The sequence below is a fragment of the Colletotrichum truncatum genome (assembly GCF_014235925.2).
Source record: "Colletotrichum truncatum strain CMES1059 chromosome Unknown Contig_0007, whole genome shotgun sequence".
Taxonomy (NCBI): Eukaryota; Fungi; Ascomycota; class Sordariomycetes; order Glomerellales; family Glomerellaceae; genus Colletotrichum; species Colletotrichum truncatum.
The window spans coordinates 3,367,803-3,387,882 of NW_027222404.1; the positions used below are offsets into that span (position 1 = coordinate 3,367,803).

The window sequence follows — 20,080 nt, forward strand, 5'->3', positions numbered from 1 at the left end:
CCGCGAACAGATCGCCGGGCTCGCCTACACCTCTACAACACCACGACTTCGTCTTCAGACTCTCATTCCAATCCGCGCCGGCTCCTTTCCCTCCGTCCCGTCTGTGTGTCTCGCCTTTTATTGTCCGCTGCGTGGGAGACCGACAAGCGAGACAAAAACATCCTCGACCTGCATTGGCATTGGCTCCCGTCCCCAACCAACGGCGAACCCGACTTGTCATTGCCACCCACCGCCTGCAAGACCACCGCCTTAGCCTCGGATACATCTCGTATCCCGTCGCGATCTCAATTCTTCTTATTTTTTTCCCCCTGGCGTATCACTCATGACGCCCGTCCCTCTGTCACTATAAACCTTGTGGCTCTCCGCTTCAGCTGTAACTTTGTCAGAAATTCTCAGCTGGCATTGCACAGATACTCGCCGACATCATGGAGGCGCCATCACGATACAGGGAACCTGCGGGTCTCCCCAGCATCCTTATAGATTCTTCTAACCCCAGATCCTCCGACCGATCGGATCCATTTAGCTTGTACTCCTCGTCAGTTGCCGTATCAATTCCCGGGTCTACAGACAGAGTCAACGCGCCTCCTCCACTACCGCCTCCACGAATGCCATTTGAGCAAGACAGCCATATGCATCCACAGGAACCCAGACACTATCACCGTGAACCGTCCTCCTACAGCCCTCGAGAACACAGTGGCTATGAAAGTCTGAGCAGCTTCGACGACCGCCCAAACTACAAGAGAGCTGGGTACAGACACGAACGAGATGAAGGATACGCGAGCATGGGCTCGGCCTCGTCCAGGTAAGTAACAGGCTAATAGGCAGTCTCTATTTGACGAAGCTACTGCCAGTCATCTTGCCACCGAACCTCCCATCTCTAATCAAACCCTATTCCAGATCCGAATGCTCCCTGCCTAGTATTTCAGCAGGGTTTGGGCTACACCACAACAAGTTCCAGTTCCAATCTGGCGCCGATGCCTTCACCGACATGAAGAAGAAGCTTGACCCGCTCAAGACTTTTGACAATAGACCGAGCGTGTCTCTGCTAAGCGCCTCTAGTGCCTCTGCTACTGATCCATTCTCGAGGAGACTGTCCGGGGAACAGCGGGGGCCTCAGCTTTCACTTCCTACGACAAATCTGCCGTACCACCTGAAGACGAATGTGTTGGATTCTCCCGATAGATATACCCAAACCCCACACTCTGCTGTGTCGCCTTCTCCCAGAAGCCAGCCTTACCATTTAAGCCAAGATTACCGCTCGCCCCGCTCAGACCTTGACAGGTCGCCGCCGCAGAGATCGAGGAGGAACAACAGCGACGATGCATCATCACACAGCTACGAAGTTGAAGACATGGAGATGGAGGAGACCAACTCGATGAAGAGACTGCGCATTGAGGACCCCTTGCGAGCCCATTACGATGGTGCAGGGACAAAGCGTCGCGCATCTGCTGACCCCGACGACAATGTTCCAATGGCTTTCACGAGCCAGAGCGATTTGATGCGTCGACGGGATGGCAATTCAAGGGGGTCTCCTACGCCCCGTCTCAGCGCCATCCCACAGGGCTCTGTTTCATCAGTATCTTCAAGCGGGCGTGCTGGCTCGTATAGCTCGAACCTTTCTCTGCTCACTGGCAGCATCGCTAGCTTGGGTACATCGTATGGACGCATATCCCCTGGTGGTTTGTCACCCGGTGGTATCTCCCCCAATGGTACCGATCCTAGCTGCAGCTCGCCCTACAGTGCGTCGATGTCGTTAAATCATTCCCCTCGGGGATCCCTTTCCCGTGCACCACACCAACGGAACATCAGCGACAGTCGGCCACTCGCCTCTCCCCGTAAACTCGCTGAGGTCAGCAAGCCTGGCAGCACCAAGATTTCAGGCTTCTTTATGTGTGATTGCTGTCCCAAAAAGCCAAAGAAGTTCGAGACAGCTGAAGAACTAGCGTAAGTTGGCATGCTTCCCAAATTGTTGGTACACAACTAAAGTGACGTAGCGCACATGAGGCAGAGAAGCAGTATGAATGTTCATTCTGTGGTAACCGATTCAAGAACAAGAATGAGGCGGAGCGTCATCAGAACAGTCTCCACGTCCGCAGACATAGCTGGAGCTGCTCGGCTCTGCATAGTTACGACCGCGCCTTCCACGACAGCACCAACCGCCCAGGTGAGGCTGATTCGTGTGGTTACTGTGGCGAAGAGTTTCCCCGAAGCGGCAGAGGCCCTGGAGCTACCGCGCCCCGCCACGCTACGGATCAGGACTGGGAAGAGCGCATCCGCCATCTCCAAGAGGTTCACAAGTTCAGAGAATGCAACGCCAGCAAGAAGTTTTACCGTGCAGACCATTTCCGGCAACATCTCAAGCACAGTCATGCTGGAACCAGCGGCAAATGGACCAACATGCTGGAGAATGCTTGCATGCTGGACGAGGACCCTACACCTAGGTAGATGGTCAATGAAGTTCCCTCGCAGACCCGAGGAATGATTCCTGATCGCTGCAAACTCCTTTGGGGTCGAGTGGTGGGATTGTCGGGCTTGGGATAAGATTTACTATCGAGTTGTGATGGTGAAATCATCCACTGCTTTGGATAACACGAACAAGAGGCTCTGTGATTCGGCAACGGCTACAAGCGATGTTGGATTAGCATTTTGAGAGATGGCCACATCACGTCTGGTTTTATTTCGTTTATTCGACTTGATGGATGGAAAAATAATACCCGCTCTTGGCTGGGAACAGGACAGTTCGTCGACAGCCTGGGCAATCAAAATTCAAAAGCAGCTGAGTCAAGCATCTGGTTGGCATCCACAGGTTGATGTCTGCCATTTTGGAGCTTTCGGAGTACTGGTTGTTGCAGATTGGGCGCTTTCAGGCACCAGGATATATATTGTGACGGAGGTTGTCTAGTTGCGCGCGTTTTCATTTGGAGGGTATACCAGGCATTGTTGGGCCGTACAGAACTGGGGAAGCGACATGATGACACGACAGCACTAGAGGTGTAAACGCTTGGCGGCAAGTTCGCCAGGCTTTGTATTTTGTACGGGCTCTGAGAAACAAACGAATTGGGAAAGAAAATATGAGCGTATTACAAATCCAACTGTCTTCAGGATCATTTTCTGCTGTGCCTTCAAACGAATACTCGAGCAAACTGTGCCATGTCCCCCTTGTGAGAACTTGTGACATCTGACATTCATGTTGGCAAAGTCATGATCATAACGACATGTAGGTTAAACTGACTGCTCAGTAAGGAGTAGCGCAGGAAACCAACGTGATCTCCATTAGTCCTCATTCTTTTGCTTCATCATAATGAGTGAGGCCATCAGGCGTCACATGATTTCAGCCCTACGAGCAGTTGAGAGAAATGTGGCGAATGAGAATTGGGAGAAAAAAAAAATCCCCCTCCCTCCCCAAAAAGAAACGAAAAGCGATGCATTTGGCGGGGCCGGTTAGCGGATAAAGGCCCTGGTGAGGGGCAGTGAGGGGGAAACTGCATCTCCGCCTGTCCTGCGAGTGCTGGACTTCCTTCCCACATTAGCGAGGGGGGTTCAAGGGCCTGACCACCTGCCTAAAGCCTCTAACCTTGACCTTAGCTAACGGTGAGGGGGAGGAGAAAAAAGAAGTGGGGACGTGACTCTTTTCGGAGACGGCGATTTTTTTTTGATTTTTTTTTGGTACTTTTCTTTCTGGTACTGGGCCAAGAAGTTGGAACAGAAACACTCACTTCCTTTGAGGTTTTTAAGTGGCTGATTCGACTGCGTCATTCACTCACCGTAGTAGAGTACGACGCTAGGCAAAAGCAACAGAGAAAAGGTGCCCACAAGCTTTACGTCCTTTTTGTTTTAGCGATTTACGTACTTTTTGTCAACGACGTCGTTCCATGGGCCCTGGTCAAATCTCGGATACGAACGTGACGACGTGCAAGGAGGTCGAGGTACCGAGTGAGGTCAGGCAACAGCGCCACTGCGCGGAATCGCTGAACAACCGAGGAGGGATTTCCTTTGAAGACTTGAGCGGCTCTGAACAAGCTGAGGCTTTACACCAGCTCATCAGGAAAAGCTGCGTTGAAATGGCGCTGAACCGTATTGATGGGAAGGAGGAGCTCTACGTCGGCGGGTGAGCCTTGGCTTTTCCTCTATACATACCCTTGTTCCGTCTCAGACGTCTCTTGATCCGGGGGTCCATTCCGCTGACATGCAGAACAGCATCTGGGCTCTTCGCCGGCCGTCAGCCCTCCAGGAGCGTAACATCTCCCACATTCTCTCTGTCTTGCGTTTCGACCCCGCCGGTCTGAAGAGTGAGACGGATACCTGGGAGAACTACGGCAAGAGTTACAAGCACTTGGTCATCGACATTGATGATGTAGAGGATTCCGACCTGCTTATTCACCTACCCCAGGCGGTGCGCTTTATTGAGAACGCGCTTTATCCCGACAATGTCGAGGAGACGCCCCAGGAGGATGAAGAGACGCGAGAGAAGAATTTCCAAGCAAAGGTCAAGAAGTTGAAGAAGGCTGTTGAACGTGACCAGGAGGCGTCGTCATCGGAGTCGGAGGATCAGGATGCGATTACGCCCGTGCCGGAATTCAAGGACCTGAAGCTCCGGCCCGCGGCCGAGAGGGCGGGTGGGAGCTCGCCAGGCGCTGTCTTCGTACACTGCGCGATGGGCAAGTCTCGTTCCGTGAGCGTCGTCGTGGCGTACCTGCTTTGGAAGTACCCATCCCGCTTCGGACGCTCCGCCGCGTCCACCGCCGAGGTACAGAAGTCTTCGGCGACACAGAAGCTCGACGACAAGGCTGCCGCGGCGATCAAAGAGCGGTCGACTGCGGCTGTTGAGGCAGCGGTGAAGTGGGTGCGCAAAACCCGTGAGATCGCCGAGCCGAACCCCGGTTTCATGCAGCAGCTCGAGATGTGGTGGGCTATGGGCTGCCCCGATGACGTCGAATCGCATCCCATCTACCAGCGCTGGGCTTTCCAGAGGGAGATCGATGAGAGTGTCGCCGCGGGCCAGGCCCCCTCGCGACTACGGTTCGAGGACGAGGAGGCAAAGGGGGGTGATGACCAAGTTCAGGGCAAGGAGCTCCGGTGTAAGAAGTGCCGCCGGACACTTGCTACGCCAAGGTTCGTGCTGGACCACGAACCGGAAGGTAAGCCCGGCGCCCAGGCGTGCGGGCACTTGTTCGTTGAGCCGCTGAGCTGGATGAGGGATGAGCTAGAGAAGGGTGATCTCGAGGGGCGGTTGAGTTGCCCCAACGGGAAGTGCGGCGCGGCTGTCGGCAGGTATAGTTGGAGGGGGTTTAGGTGCAACTGTGGCGGGTGGGTTACGCCTGGCTTCAGTCTGCAGAAGGCACGGGTGGATGAGGTTGCAGCTAGGGTTACGGGACCCAAGGGAATGGCTTCACTGGGTATCCGGATGCCTCCTGGGACTGGGCGGCTCTAGGTAGGACGGCTCGATCCTTTGGGGGGGGGGTAAGTTGAGGACCGGCTGGGCGTAGTGTTACTTGGAGTTTGGGGATTTGCATGGGGGGGTTATGGCTACACACGACGACGAGAGCCGTGAGATGCGGTCGTATATTGGGGTACAAAGACTCTGGTTCATACAAAGACGAAGGATAAACAACGCTAAGATTATGTGCGTTCAACAACTTCTTCCATTTTCGTATCTTTCCGAGGAACGGTTGATCAGGGAATGAATGCCATAGGTTACACGACAAAGGCCCAGCTGCAGTCGTCCCGAGGCGAGTGGTGGCCATGTCGCCTAAACAAACACTTGCATGGACACAGTAGCGGGATTCCGATACGATGAATCCATCATGGTGTGATACCTCGCCCAGCTCTCCTGACACAAATCGAGCGGGTTGGTGATCACGTCCAACGGCATCATGTTGGCTACCTGCACTCAGACGCAAACAGCCTGCTCCGTAATCCGGCAGGGTACTGGGATTGGCTCTACTCTTGTCGTGTTTTGCGCAGTATGAGAAACTTTTTTGGACTTTGTTTCTCCCCGATCAGCTAGCACCAACAGTCCAGCCTGCGCATCACAGAGCAAGTGTGTGCCTTATCCCAGGCTTCTGCCGTAAGCCGCAGGGTGCGTTTAGGCATCCATTTTCTTTGCACCCCTGGACCACTTGTTGCACCGGATGCCTGCAGCAGCAGGGCGTAACCCACCCCCCTTCGGGCAACAGAAAAGAGGCAGAAACTTCTTCGCTTTACTGCATTGGTTCTTTTTGGGCCTTCGTCATGGATGTCCTTGGTTCGCTCCCGCTTGCAAGGGAGCCGATTCGGCATCTTCGGAAACGGAAGTTTGCTGTTCTCACCTGGGTTACATTCATGTGCGTAATGGGGAATTCTTGATAAGCCCCAAGGAACTTTAAAGCTTCTAGTACTATTTCCTATTCTGGTATCCCAGCGAATGAGTAATCCTTTTCACACGATACTGGGATTTGATTTGTCAACTGAGATTTGGTAATGAGGCGCGGTTCTAACATCTGCAGGTAACCACGTTTAATTACTTTGGATACATTTACACCCAAATATTGAAAAAAAGGTCTGAGAAATGAAAGTCTATATACTGCACTTTCATGAACCTTGATAGTCATTAAAGAAAAGCAGTTCAAGAGTACCTGAAATCTAAGATAATCAACTCACAAGGGATGTTTACTTCATTATATCGATCAAATGTTGAGAGATAGAGCATCTTTACACGAAAAAGAGCACTTCAACATCCGAACCAATCAGCTTCAACGGCTCTCGCAAGCTTGTCACCTAGAGCAAATATAAACGCCCATGCCAACCGCTTTTAATTCATTTGAGTTTTTCACCCCATGTCTTCCTCGGTTTGGAGTAATTTGGTAAGTCGAGGTGGGCTGCACCTATAAAGTAGATTGAGCTTGATTGTGTTTAAATTGTATCACCTCGTGTCATCATATCGCCAAGCACGACCCCTCGCGAATAAACAACGGATAAATTTAAAGCCTGTAGCTGAACCAGGAGTCTTTAATTTGTAAAGGTCCGCAGGCTCCGTAGAATCCAAGAACGGCGGACCTAGAAGTCGCTGGGTAACAACTGAGGTTATGAATGAGTAAGCAGCAATGCGCCATGCTTCAAGCAAGGAATGCCCCTTCAACTCAAGTCGTTAAGTGACACCAATTCTGGCCCTTCGAAACTTTGGATGACAAACAGGCCTACCCCTGAGACTGTCAAAAATAAAATAGGGGTCGGAAAGGTGAGACGAGAAAATTTCCGTCAATGACTCTTGGGACAGGTGAAAAAAAAAAAAAAAAAAGACAACTGTTGAGATTCTGTGTCGACCCAATCTCCTTTCTCTACTTCACTCACTCTGATCTCACCCCACAATCATTGGCGCCCCAGTTGCACAACTTCAGCCTTACAAAGATTTGGTAATGAATGTTGCATCGTAGCTGGGATTGATCGATCTTGTACAATTTCCCCGATATCTCCGAAGTGTTTAATCAGACGCCACATAGCCACACCCAAGTCAGCCTCCTCACAACCTACCTTATAACATACAACGACCTCACGACGACTGACATCATCATCGGGCATGGCGTCTTCTACGTCATCAGAAAAGGTGCCCGCCCTCTTCGGATGTCCTTGTATATGGAGTCACGTCCCCCTCTACGGCGCCGCAAAGCAACGCCCCGTCTACCATCATGCGCTTGCCAAGCCTGGCGCGCCGGGCCTCACCCGTCGTCTTCCCTCCGAAATCATTCTTTGTATTGTTGACGCCCTATTTGACATCCACGCAAAAGAGGTCTCCCTTGGTTACGAAAAGTACTGGGAGTCCTCCTGTCTGCCCTATGAGACGGACAAGATCTGCCCCTTTTGCATGCAGCCCCGCTTCGACGTCTGGCGGGACGTGGCCAATCTTGCTGCTACATGCCGCGAGCTTTACGAGCTGGTGACGCCCGTGCTATACCGTCGTGACGCGCAGAGGAATCACGCCTCTGCATTGTTGATCGCGGCCAAAGAGGGCAATGAGCGAGCTGTAAGCTTGGCGCTGGAGCACGGGGCCGATGCCGACGCAGACGATCATACCATGCCGCTGCAGTGGACGAATGAGTGTTTCCGGAACTGCGAGAAGTGTGAATATCAGGTTTGGTGGAGGGAGCCTAGAAGGCTCGATCTAGGGGCGCTCCACTGGGCTGCGATCTGTGGCCGGCAAGAGATACTTGTGCAGCTACTGAGCCGCGGGGCCGACGCTAACAAGAGGGCGACGGTCCATCATGTGCTTGATGCTGGCAACTACGGGTCCTTGCGGTACGTGGAAGACTTTTGCGACGAATACAATGCCAGTTTTCCCTGCGAGGCGCTACAGTCTACGATGGGTTTCCGGCCAGAACTGAGTCCTACCGGGGCAAATGCGTTGTACTTTTTACTCGGAACCCGGGGGTTTGGGGGCCAAGACAGGATTTTGAGGATGGTGACGGCACTGGTCGAGGCGGGATCATCGTTGATTACTCACAAAGGGGTCGCGCTTCATGCGCTTCACCAAGCTGCTGCTTACGAAAACTTTCAAGTCACAGAGTATCTCTTGAAGGGGGTGGAGGTCGATCCGGACGTGGTGGATGTGACTGGAAACACGGCAGTGCACCATCACCTCTTGTCTAGGTTCAGAACAGCGGGGCAGAAAGATGAGCGAATGCTTACGACTCTCATCCAAAACGGAGCTAATATCGATATACGAAACACGCGGGGCCTGTCACCACTGGACTTATGCTTGGAGACGGCTACAATAACCAACGACAAGTTCAAAGTCGCCGTGTTGCTTGCCAGACATGGATCAACTATACCAGACCATGATTTGATTCGTTATCGGTCTAGACTAAGTGAAACACAAGCTAACGAACTTGATTTGGCTCTTCATGAGGCGAGAAACCTGGTGAAACATAACGGGCATAGAAATATCTGATTTTACAATGAGGCGCTATCAGGAGCTACTTAGAAGGGGACTTGGCGTATACTGGGCGTATATTTCTGTTTCACGGCAAAATTTTAGGTTGAGGTATTGACTCACTGTAAGAGCCGTCTGCGTCATGTACCATAACATATCGGAAAGAACCTCGTAAGAGTCTTTTCTACTTTGCAAGAGTTACATTGTTTCACATGACGTTACTAGACAACCAAACGATTCTCACGTTACGTTCCCATTTGACGATTGGAATTGCTAAAAGCTGAACAATGGTTGCCGCATGCTTTCATGATCCCAGGCTTGATAATAGCCTATCTGCGAAAGCTTATCAATCTTTCCCCATAAATAGACCACAACAGTTCATAATAGCCTACACCTTCACAAACCGTATACTACTTTCAGACGCCGGCATCGGTTTGCTCTTGGCAAAATCAAACATGGCGCTAGGCTCGGGGAAGTTGTTCCCCGGGCCGAGTAACCATCATCGCCGAGTACGCCATGCGACTGACCACGAAAATCTCGGTCAGCAGCCACATCACACGATATCACGTTTAAGCCCTTTATCCGAATAAAGAAGTAAGAGGTCGGTTTGCTGATCTGTTGCAATATAAAAAAAACCACGTCATCGCATTTCCTAAACGCGGCTCAGCTTAACACACGGATACTATCAGGCCCTCGGTAAAACACAAGAGAGTTCTCACGTAAGATTGTGTGTTCGCCGATGAAGTGGATCTCGATCTTGGCTCATCAAGGTAGGATGCCTTCCTTCCCTCTCGCCAAAGATCCTCCGCGTAGAGTTTCCCACCCTTACCCCCGCCTTGAAGTCAATAGGTAATGCATCATACTAAGTACCTTGGGTATCCCGCACTTGTCACGGGCATGGGGATGGGATGACATGTCACTGCTTCAATCTGACCCTCTTGAGCAATATCAAATAAGCCGAGAGCGAAGTACATGACAAGGAAAACAATCCAGAAGCCCCATTATGCTGACAGTCCGGGGAGCAGTGGAAGCGGGGATTTTCCACTTGGTTTCAAGGAGAAATGCCTTGGTTGAAGCCACAGAGATCAGCAAAAACGAAATTCCCAGCCCACACCAACAGACAAGCCAGCCTCTCAAGCCCGTTTTAGAGAATGAAATGCAAAACACAGCGTTCAGAGTCAGCTGATGACGCTCCGGACGCCACAATTTGTCCGCACCCGAGATCGCCCAGGCCGCAAGTCCGACGTAGCCAATGCCCGCCGTCGGCGACAAGCCCCGCGTCGTAAGCAGAACCCACAAAGAGTTGGATGAAACTCGGTCAAAAATTACAGCAATGCGCATGGAAGATTGTAGTGATTAGGAAAGAAGAAGTCGCGCTAGCTGGTGTTCATTGTGCTTGAACGTAGACGTCTTTCGTGGATATCATCTGAACGCTCTGTTGGATTCTTGCGTAACCCTCTCCATACGGACACCCGGTTTCTGCAACCCTGTCGTGATTCCCCACACTCTGTTTAACAGCTTGGTCCGTCTGTCCAATGGGTTCGCAGCAAAGAAGGCATCGCTCGCCGGCACTAACATCAACTCCCGGGCACTAAACAGAAGCTGCTAGGAAGGAGCATCATCTGGCATCCATGCCCAAGCTCCATGCCCTGTGTCCCGATTTGAGGTGACATTACCCGGGAGCTAGAAGACAAGAGGCATATTCAGCCCTAAGTCGATGGCTTCTCATCATTGAAGGCATTGAACGAAGAGTCCGAACAGGCTTGAAGAACCCAAGCGAGGGTTTCCTTGTTTACTTGCCGGCAGGGAGACAATGATCGTCCATCGCGTCGCTGTCGCATCATACCCGGCTGTGCCTAGGAAGCTAAAATAAGTGATCTTCAACTTTGTGTGCCGGCAGGAACAAGAAGGGGGGCATAGAAGAATTTTCACCATGCAGCGGCGGCAGCATGGACAGATCGTTCATCCACGTTAAGCCACACGCAGGACACTACTCCCTCCTCTCCAGCCTTCCACCAGACCATGGCGCCATCACATTACCTTCACGCCCACGGGGCGAGCTTGTCAAGCCAAGTGTTACCCCGTGGTGTGTGGAACTAAAGCCGCTAAGATCCTGACAACCACCCCCCCCCCCCCCCCCCCCCCCCTCTATAACCCTGGCTTGCGTTGGGTACTTCCATGAGGAGTCGGAGAAGTATCTTTATCCTAGACGTTGAGAAGTGACTTCTGTCCCCTTCAAATGGGCCCCTTGGATGTGGGAGGGGAAACTGCTCGTTGGAAGGGGGGTTGGTGGCTCGCTTCTGTTCATTAGCCAATTAAGCCTCCGATGCGGAAACAACTTCTTTTATCTGATCGCTGATCGTCGCCTGAGAGCATATGGAGAAAAGCATTTCCCATAAGACGTGAGTGTGGCGCCCTACCACTGCCTTGGCCTGGTGCTACTACTAGACCTTTTTAGAACGGCTGGGTTTCAGTAAGGTGCCATTATTGGAATTCAAGGGAAGCCTGTATTGTTCGAGTTCTCAGCTTACCCAAGATTTACAGGGAAAGCTCATGAGAGTAAAGATGACACAAGCCACAGCGCAAGACTTCCTCGAATGGAAACCATATCTGGACCACCACCATACCGTAAGGCTGTCACTCTCTCATTGGCCTTGGAAAACCCATGCGTCAGCGATTATGTTGCTGTGTGATCATATTTGTCGAGAACTTCCAGGACGGTCGAAACTGTCCGGCATCGCGTGTTGCTGACGGTCTGATCTGGAAAGAACAGCAGTTATCTCGCCCCGGTGAAGCTAACCTCAAGTCGGGCGTGCTGATGAGAGCTCAATCACTCAAAGTGGACTGTCGCATGGCGTAGTTCTGACGTGACGAGAGTAGTGATACCGTGAGACGCCATTGCTGGAGACTAGCGTGAGGCTAATCGGCATAGTGCCGCCGCCTGTCAAACTTCTGACCTCTCCATACCAGACACAACATTGGATATGTGGTGTGTATCAGTAGCCTGGTCACACCAAGTTGCCTCCTAGACTCAGCTCGCCTCCGTTTCGGAGTGTTTCTGAAAAGAGACAGCAACTCGGCTAACGGCTGGTAATAGGCAAAAACTCCAATTTTTTCCTTCTTTGCCGACCGCATTTTGCTTTTTTTTTCTTGTTTGGTGTCCACGGCCTGTCAGCACTTGCTGCAAGTCTGCGGCGGCCGCCCGAGGCAGACTAGGAACGCGTTCTTACATGGGTTACAAACTCCATTAACTCCATTCTTGAGACTTTTGTTGCCCAGCCGCAGTGGCCCCCATTGAGAAAGCTTTCCCAAAGTCCTTTTACCGAAGAGGTACGTGCCGCACTGGAGGCTCTAAACGGAGAAATACCCAGCAAAGTTGCGTTTGTTACCCCACAAAACGTTAGGTACTTTGTAAAGATGAGTCACCTGATGATGCCTAGTCGCATCTTCGCCGATGATCACCGTCTGTCCGGTAGAACGGTTTTTGTATTGCAATAGGAAACTCGTATGCATCATCGTGACCAACAATTGAAGCTTTCCATTTGATACACTTCCTTCGTTCATGTTGACCATCGCATGTTTGGTGACGTGTGCAACTGGCATCACGAAGCCTACCTACCGGACTTATCGACAGGCTTAGTGCTTTGCGCCTCAGAGTGCTGACGTTTTCTCATCAACCAGAATAATTAAGCAATGGATCGGCCGCAAGACAGCTGGCCAGACCTCGTAGGCCTCAAAACTGAGAAGACGCTGGCAGGTGTTTGAAAAGCAATTATAGAACAGACCACTGCATTATCCGAGGCAACGGAAGACTCCGTATACGCCACAGTTTCGGGACTGAGTGCTAAAAATGGCTTGTTTCGCAGCCGCGATGCTAAAGGCAGTTCGATTGATCACCGTCCGATTGACAAGGGGGGAGCACGCGGAGCCGATACCTAAGGTCAGCCCTAAGCTTCTCTGGGATGCGGTCGCATGGTTTCGGCCCTGTGGCACGAAAGTGCGCTTTCCGAGGACCAAGGGTCTATGAAACTGACCTGGCGATGGCCACCCCGCGTAGCGCTAACCTCGTTTCCCGGGAAAAAAACAAAAAACCACTCAGCCCGGCTGGATACCTGGTCCGCTTGGCTCTGAGGGTCAATAATGCTGACCAACAGCAGGACATCCTGGACTTGGTGTAGAGGCTGGGAATACCGCTCCATGCCATGTCCGCGTGAGGTGGCGGTACAGGGTGGCATCCGCTGCATATCTCGCGCAAAACGTGACGGCCGCATGTATGCTGTTGGAGACCTTCAAATTGCAAAACACCACGATCAATCATATTCATCCGCAGTTTTCTGTCTTGGCCATCTCAATGCAGTGTGGTCCGTGATTTTAAACCGTTTCTCATTCGTTGAGCGTGGGACTCATGCAGAGGTCGCCCAGCAGCGTAAGCATGGTCAGCACTAAGCCCGACACGGGAGCTAGATGGCAGGAGGCATGATGGCTGGAAAATCTTTGGGCATAAGTGAGGGGCGGTTTGCCAATCTCCTGTGGTTGCACTCAGCAATAACCATGGATTACTTTGCCTAAGTTTGTACGCAGTAAGTAGAAAACTAGGGCGTATATGGCGTACAAGGCGGTATAGGAGGCGTAGATAGCCGAGGCCGTCGCTTTGAGGGACAGCAGAGGCTGATGAGCTCGGGCCGTGCCCGTCGCTTGTGGTTCTGGCTCATGAGTAACACGATCCATATCCCCTGCGAAATGGTACGCTGAGGGGAAGTACAGGTTTTCAAGGTGAGTGTCCTCAGGAAGCGGTAGCAATAGCGGGCATCGACGTAAGAAAATCACAGTTGAGGTTCTCCTGTACGATTAATGTAGACAAATTCTCGCGACTTCAGGATAGTGCGGCAAATATTCGGAATAAGGCTTGAATTAGTGTGAAGGCCACGACCATCTGCATGAGATCGAAGCCCTGGATCTCTCAAAGAGTCCCTAGTCAGGCTGTTGGCAGAGTTGGCCAGTCACCATAATGACACACCCACGATCTCCAGCAGGGATGTTGACGGAACTGCACCTTGGAACGGCAGCTCGTGCTCCCGCACCGTACCAGCAGCCCATTAGGGCTACTGCAGGTCGTCTGACGTTGCATACAAGCAATATTGTCTAGCACACCGTCTATCCGAACACACGTAGCTGAGCCAATCAGAGGCGCGCCCTCGGATAGCGGAACCCGTTCTGGTAGGATGTAATGTCCCAACGCTGCTCCGAGCCAAAACGGATGGTAGCCGTGGTCGGTTTGATAAGGGAGCACATGGTACATTATGCCTGATAGGGGAGGAATATCCTTCCGACTTCTTGGCGCAGTAGTGATTCAGGCCCTCAAGCGGAGATAAAATGAAGGGGGGCCTTACATTAGTTTGAACATGTTGCTGGTAAGTGGGGTTAGGCGAATGACGTTGTTGGAAAGTGAATGGCATCGTGAGATGCTCTAGTCTACTCATGCGACACCGTACCTATGGTCTCAGGCAACAGGTTCTTCAGCTACCTGGTGCACCCTTAGGGACTGATGGGAAGAAACTGGGCTGCTGAAGTCGCTCCCGATTTCTCTTCGCAATCTCCAGCTGGCGCTTTTTCTCAAGGCGCATTCCATAAAAGTTCCTAGGGGCTCGCGGTTAACGTCGCTCGATACGGATAAGTGTCCTAGAGTCACCTACTTATGAAGTGCAAAGACGCGAGGTTCATCATCCGTAGACGGGGTTGATGTGCCGGCTCCATCCTGATGGCCCATTAGTCAAAGCCCCCGAATAGAAGTCCCGGTCGGGAGTCTACTCCAGCATCCAACAACTCAGAGCAAACATACCTTGTCGGTGGATTTAGCGTCATCAGTTTTCTTCTCGTCTTCAGCCTTCTTTTCGTCCTTGCTCTTGTCATTGTCATTGTCTTTATCTTTATCTTTCTCTTTCTCCTTTTCCTTGTCAGCGTCCTTGTCTTTCGCGTCCTTCTCTTTCTTCTTCTTCTGCTTCTCCTCGTATTCTTTTTTGACACGCTCAATCTCTTCTTCTAATTCCTTCTTCTTCTTGGCTTCGGCGGCTTCTTTATCGATGATGGGAGAGCAGAAGTTCTTGTCCTTCAAGTGACTAGGACAGACGTAGAAGAAGTCCTTGATTGGTTAGCAATAGCGACGAACAATGACAAAGAGCCAGGAGGATTTGATTTACTTTCTTCTCTTCCGCGACAAGAACGCTACTAGTGGCGCGATAACAGACATCGCAGCCCTTGGCAGCATTCTCGGCGACTTTACGGTGAGTATAGACGTTTGCGAACGACATGGCGTTGACGAGCGGTGGCCTGGGCCGGAACTTGCAGAAGTGTTTTGGACGATGTACAGAGAAACAGGCCGAAGAACTTGTATCGCTAGAAGGAAGTAGGCATCAAGGACAATGCCCAAGAACGCGCCGGAACCGATGGGAATGTTCGTGATGGTAGCGGTGCCGAGTAGACAATAGCAAGTATTGGTGGGGGCAAGGGACGCCCCGGCCTTAGGCGGTGGAATTGGAGAGGATGGAAATCGTGGGGTTGGAAGACGTCGAATCAGTTAAAGTTGAATTGGCACGACCTCCACTGTGACGTCGGGCTTTCAGGGGAAATCTGAGCCGTTCCGGTGGTCAAAGCTCCCTTAGCTTGCGATAAGGTCATAGATAAGGCAAGGCTGAGCTTTTTCGTCTCCGACAAGAGCTCCGATAATTAAAATTTTGCGGGTACAGATGACTCAAGAACCTTGCAATGCTCTCTGACTCCCCCTCTCTTTGAACAGCACAATTTAGTCCAAGAAGTCAATTGAGTCACTCTTTCTTGACATACTTTGACCAAATTTTCTCATTCCTTCGGTTTGCTTTGAGCACCTCTACCAATTGGAAAAACTACTCTATCCAACAAACCCTCGAGTACAACTGTCACAATGGCTTCGGGCTCAAAACCGGCTGAGAACAAGCTGTGGGGAGGTCGCTTTACCGGTATGTTCATGGCTGCCCCTCCTTGATGTTGAGCTACAATGAGGTTGTCATTGCATGATTGCTAGGCCGAATTGCTTGTCCAGATCTGACCAGATATAGGTGGCCTCGATCCCCTCATGGAGCAGTACAACGAGAGCATTCACTTCGATAAGCTCCTCTACAAGCAGGACATTTACGGCAGCATCGCCTTCGCCCGCGCAAACCACACCAACGGTATTCTGACCCAACACGAGTTTCAGGAAATCGAGAGGGGCCTTCTCGAGGTTGAGAAGGAGTGGGAGAACGGCAGCTTCAAGATCGTTCAGGGCGATGAGGGTATGCTTGCTCCCAAACAGCATCGACAACACACTTACTAACTTGGGCAAAGACATCCACACTGCCAACGAGCGCAGGCTCGGCGAGATTATTGGCAAGGATATCGCCGGTAAACTTCACACCGGCCGCAGCCGCAACGAGCAGGTCGTTTGCGACATGCGCATGTGGCTCCGCGACGAGCTTCGCAAGCTCGAGGGCCACCTGATCAGCTTCCTGAGGGTCACCGCTGACCGTGCTGAGAAGGAGATCGACTATATCATGCCTGGCTACACCCATCTGCAGCGCGCTCAGCCCGTTCGCTGGAGTCACTGGATGCTCTCCTACGGCATGGCTTTCGTCAACGACCTGGAGCGTCTTCGTGAGGTCATCAAGCGCGTCAACAGGAACCCCTTGGGCTGCGGTGCTCTGGCTGGAAACCCCTTTAACATTGATCGTGAGGCTATGTCGACGGAGCTCGGCTTTGAGGGCCTTCTTTGGAACTCTATGGCCGGTGTCGCCGACCGTGACTTCGTCACCGAGACCCTGCAATGGGGTTCGGTTCTCATGCAGCACATCTCGCGCTGGTCCGAAGACTTGATCATCTACTCATCCGGCGAGTTCGGCTTCGTCCGCCTGGCCGATGCCTATTCTACCGGCAGCTCTCTGATGCCCCAAAAGAAGAACCCCGACAGCTTGGAGCTTCTTCGTGGAAAGAGTGGCCGTGTCTTCGGCCAAATGGCCGGTTTCATGATGACCCAGAAGGGTCTCCCTAGCACCTACAACAAGGACCTTCAAGAGAGTTGGGAGCCTATGCTTGACCACGTCAAGACGGTGAGCGACAGTATTCAGATCGCCGAGGGTGTTCTTGCAACCCTCGACACTCAGCCTGAGAAGATGAAGGCCGCCCTCGACCCCTTCATGCTTGCCACCGATGTGGCCGACTACCTCGTCCGTAAGGGTGTTCCTTTCCGCGAGACTCACCACATCTCTGGTCGCTGTGTCGCCCTGTCTGAGAAGACGGGCATCCCAATGAACGAGCTGTCGTATGAGCAGTTGAAGGGTGTTGATGCGCGCTTCGAAGAGGATATTGCCGAGACATTCAACTACGAGAAGAGTGTCGAGATGAGGGCTGCCAAGGGTGGCACCAGCAGGTCCAGCGTCCTGGAGCAGATCGCCGTCCTGCGTGCCTCGTTGGAGTAAGCTCTTCCATACTAGTTGGAAGTCTGGTATTTCATGGCAGAAAAATGATTTTGGGCGTCCTGGGTAGCCAAGGGAAACGGCTAATGAGAGCGAGTACTGGTTAGATCTGGGTGGGATGTGTGGGAACTGGCTACAAACAAAAAACATGGGTATCAATCAAAAACTCTGTAGACTTTGGATGCAAAACGCCTGGAAGGTTATGTGTGTGTGTGTGTGTGTTGATAGAGACAGTTCAGCTAGCTCAAAAGCATTTTTCCGCATGTCACATTACAAAAGCTCTTCTTCGCGGTGTAAGTTTGATAGGTCGACTCAGTGGCAAGCTGTGACTTGGAAAAAGGGGGGGCGTTAGATGAGCAAAACTGGGAAGGGACTTTAACCGAATTAAGCCCGCGCCAACGACGGGCTCTGGGCAGTGCGCTTTCAGTGCGTCCAGCTCACGTCACAGCCCAAAAAATTACATCGACGTCGCGTTTAAAAATAAATAAATTAAAAAAACACCATCATTTCTATCAAGGGAATTAGACGCTTTATTCACCCATAATTTACGACAGCTCTGCCATCTCGCCCATTTCGCTTGGGCAACCTGCGCATTAATCCAAACTAGATTTCCCAGAAATCTCTACGTCATGTCCGCTGGTCTTGATAGCCAGCGGTTGGAAGCCGTCTTCCAGTCGCGGCCAGACATTTTGAAGGGGATTCAAAAAGCAGCCGGTATGCTTTCAGGCGCAATTGAGCAGCTTTTAGCGAAGACATACTGACTATTGGTTATTCTAGACACTCCCGATCGGGTCGCACTTTTCAACAACATCGCCAGCTTCGTTTACGAACAAATCAACGGACCAGAGCCGGCATCGAAGCGCAGGCGAGTCGACGGTGGTCCCACAAATGGATTCAAGGCGACAAATGGTACGGCTGCAGTAGGCGCATCCAAGAGTTCTGGGCCACGCAATGCGGCGGACGAGGATGTCCTCCTTGAGATCAAAGAGATATCTGTTTCGGTACCGCAGCGCAAGAAGTACGAACTCTGCTTTACGGCAAATCATCTCTATGCGCGTGTGCCAGGCACAACTACACCCGTAGAGGGAATCATCTATCCCTGGGAAGATATTGGTATGACCTCAAGGGCATTTTCAGGCGGAACAAGAACCTCAAAGCTAACAATGTCCTCTAGAGTACGCCTTCTACCTGCCTGTACCTGAAAAAACCCAAGTCCAGCACAACTACGTCCTGTTTCCCCGAGGAACTTGCCTCCCTACAAAAACAGCCCCCGAAAAGGAGGCTCTGGTGTTCACCGTTCCCTCTACGCCCCCTAAGCAAGGCACAATTGCTGGGCCAAAAGCGACTGCTGCTGCTGCCGTCTCAGACACGTACCGCAGCCTCTTTGACTGGGCTCTGACAACTCACCTCAGCTCTGCAGGCAATGCTGTGGAGATTGTCTCCGCAGATCCAGCCAAGTTCCACAGCCTTGTCCGCCAGCCACACAGGCCAAACGAGAAGGCAGTACACGTCAAGGCCTTCCGGGGGTCCAAAGACGGCTACCTCTTTTTCTTGCCTAACGGCATCTTGTATGGCTTCAAGAAGCCGCTCGTGTTCCTGCCTACCGACCGCATTGTTGCCGTAAGCTATACTAACATTCTGCAACGGACATTCAATATGGTCGTTGAGGTCTTCGCCGAAGGTGATGCGACAGAAGAGATTGAGTTTGGCATGCTGGACCAGGAGGACTACGCTGGCATTGATGAGTCGTATGTCAAGCGTCACGGTCTGCAGGACCGCAGCATGGCGGAACAGAGGAAAGCCAAGATGGAGCTTACGGAAAACCTGAAAGCGAAAAAGGGCGAGGACGCCGAGGCCGCTGCGAACGGCGCTGTTGCCGGCACTGGCTTGTCGGAACTGGCGAAGGCGCATCTTGAGGCAGAACAACAGCTTCAGGATGATGAAGATGAAGATGAAGAGGACTACGACCCTGGCAGCGATGGAGAGAGCGAGGGCTCTGGGTCTGACAGTGATGACGACGACGACGATGACGATGACGATGCTGAAGGAGATGGTGACGAGGAGATGGACGACGATGAAGGAGAGGAATAAGACGCGTTATCTGGTTGTACGAATGGTGTGGAGCAAAGTTGAGACGACAAACGCGGTGGTCATTAGACGCCTGGAATCAGGGTATGATGATATAGATCGAGTGTAAGATAAGTGTCTGTCAAACATTGACGGAGTAAAGAGTTCTCTGCCAACACGCAGCGAACGGATGCGCTTCCTGGTTGCCCAAAATACTACAGGAGCATACCATTATAGCGACTTTTGATAAGCTAAAAGCCTGATTCGATCATCTTTGCGAACTCTCTCTAGGCGGTCTTAGCCCTTGCTTAAAAGTTTGCTGCATTTGTTGATTTTGCATGGCACTGTGGCCTTGCGCGTCTCGAGAGTAACTGAAGGTCAGATTATAGACCCTGGTGTAGCACAACTCGACAAATGCCTAGAGGTGGAAGAGGGCAACTATAGAAGACAGGAGTTGACCGCCTGAACAGGATCTCAGAATGAGAGCTTCAACGAAAAGTTATGATGTTATAGTGTTTGTCGAGCTCTTTCAAACATTTGTTAGGTTTTGATGCCGTAACCGGTAGGTATTAAGGATTTTCATTCACGCATGCTTCTCTCATTGTATACAGATCACCCACACCAA

The 20,080-nt window shown here is 51.8% G+C and overlaps 5 protein-coding genes across 5 annotated transcripts; 4 read left to right on the forward strand and 1 right to left on the reverse strand.

Moving 5' to 3' along the window:
- Window positions 1–425: 425 nt before the first annotated feature.
- CTRU02_211347 (C2H2 finger domain-containing protein) lies at window positions 426–2,445 on the forward strand (the record flags this gene model as incomplete). Its single annotated transcript, XM_036720368.1, has 3 exons — window positions 426–802; window positions 874–1,944; window positions 1,995–2,445. The coding sequence occupies 3 exons, from the start codon at window positions 426–428 to the stop codon at window positions 2,443–2,445; spliced, it is 1,899 nt and encodes a 632-aa protein (XP_036588111.1).
- Window positions 2,446–3,872: 1,427 nt separating this feature from the next.
- On the forward strand, window positions 3,873–5,431 carry CTRU02_211348 (dual specificity; the record flags this gene model as incomplete). Its single annotated transcript, XM_036720369.1, has 2 exons — window positions 3,873–4,108; window positions 4,198–5,431. The coding sequence occupies 2 exons, from the start codon at window positions 3,873–3,875 to the stop codon at window positions 5,429–5,431; spliced, it is 1,470 nt and encodes a 489-aa protein (XP_036588112.1).
- A 2,124-nt stretch (window positions 5,432–7,555) lies between these two features.
- Window positions 7,556–8,923, forward strand: CTRU02_211349 (ankyrin repeat protein; the record flags this gene model as incomplete). The annotated part of the gene is made up of 1 exon (XM_036720370.1): window positions 7,556–8,923. One exon carries the CDS (start codon window positions 7,556–7,558, stop codon window positions 8,921–8,923), a length of 1,368 nt encoding a protein of 455 aa, XP_036588113.1.
- Window positions 8,924–14,421: 5,498 nt separating this feature from the next.
- CTRU02_211350 (uncharacterized protein) lies at window positions 14,422–15,213 on the reverse strand (the record flags this gene model as incomplete). Its single annotated transcript, XM_036720371.1, has 4 exons — window positions 14,422–14,542; window positions 14,599–14,660; window positions 14,745–15,044; window positions 15,103–15,213. The coding sequence occupies 4 exons, from the start codon at window positions 15,211–15,213 to the stop codon at window positions 14,422–14,424; spliced, it is 594 nt and encodes a 197-aa protein (XP_036588114.1).
- Window positions 15,214–15,842: 629 nt separating this feature from the next.
- Window positions 15,843–19,479, forward strand: CTRU02_211351 (argininosuccinate lyase; the record flags this gene model as incomplete). The annotated part of the gene is made up of 6 exons (XM_036720372.2): window positions 15,843–15,897; window positions 15,997–16,212; window positions 16,265–17,387; window positions 18,005–18,102; window positions 18,166–18,501; window positions 18,563–19,479. The coding sequence occupies 6 exons, from the start codon at window positions 15,843–15,845 to the stop codon at window positions 19,477–19,479; spliced, it is 2,745 nt and encodes a 914-aa protein (XP_036588115.2).
- Between the last annotated feature and the right edge of the window lie 601 nt (window positions 19,480–20,080).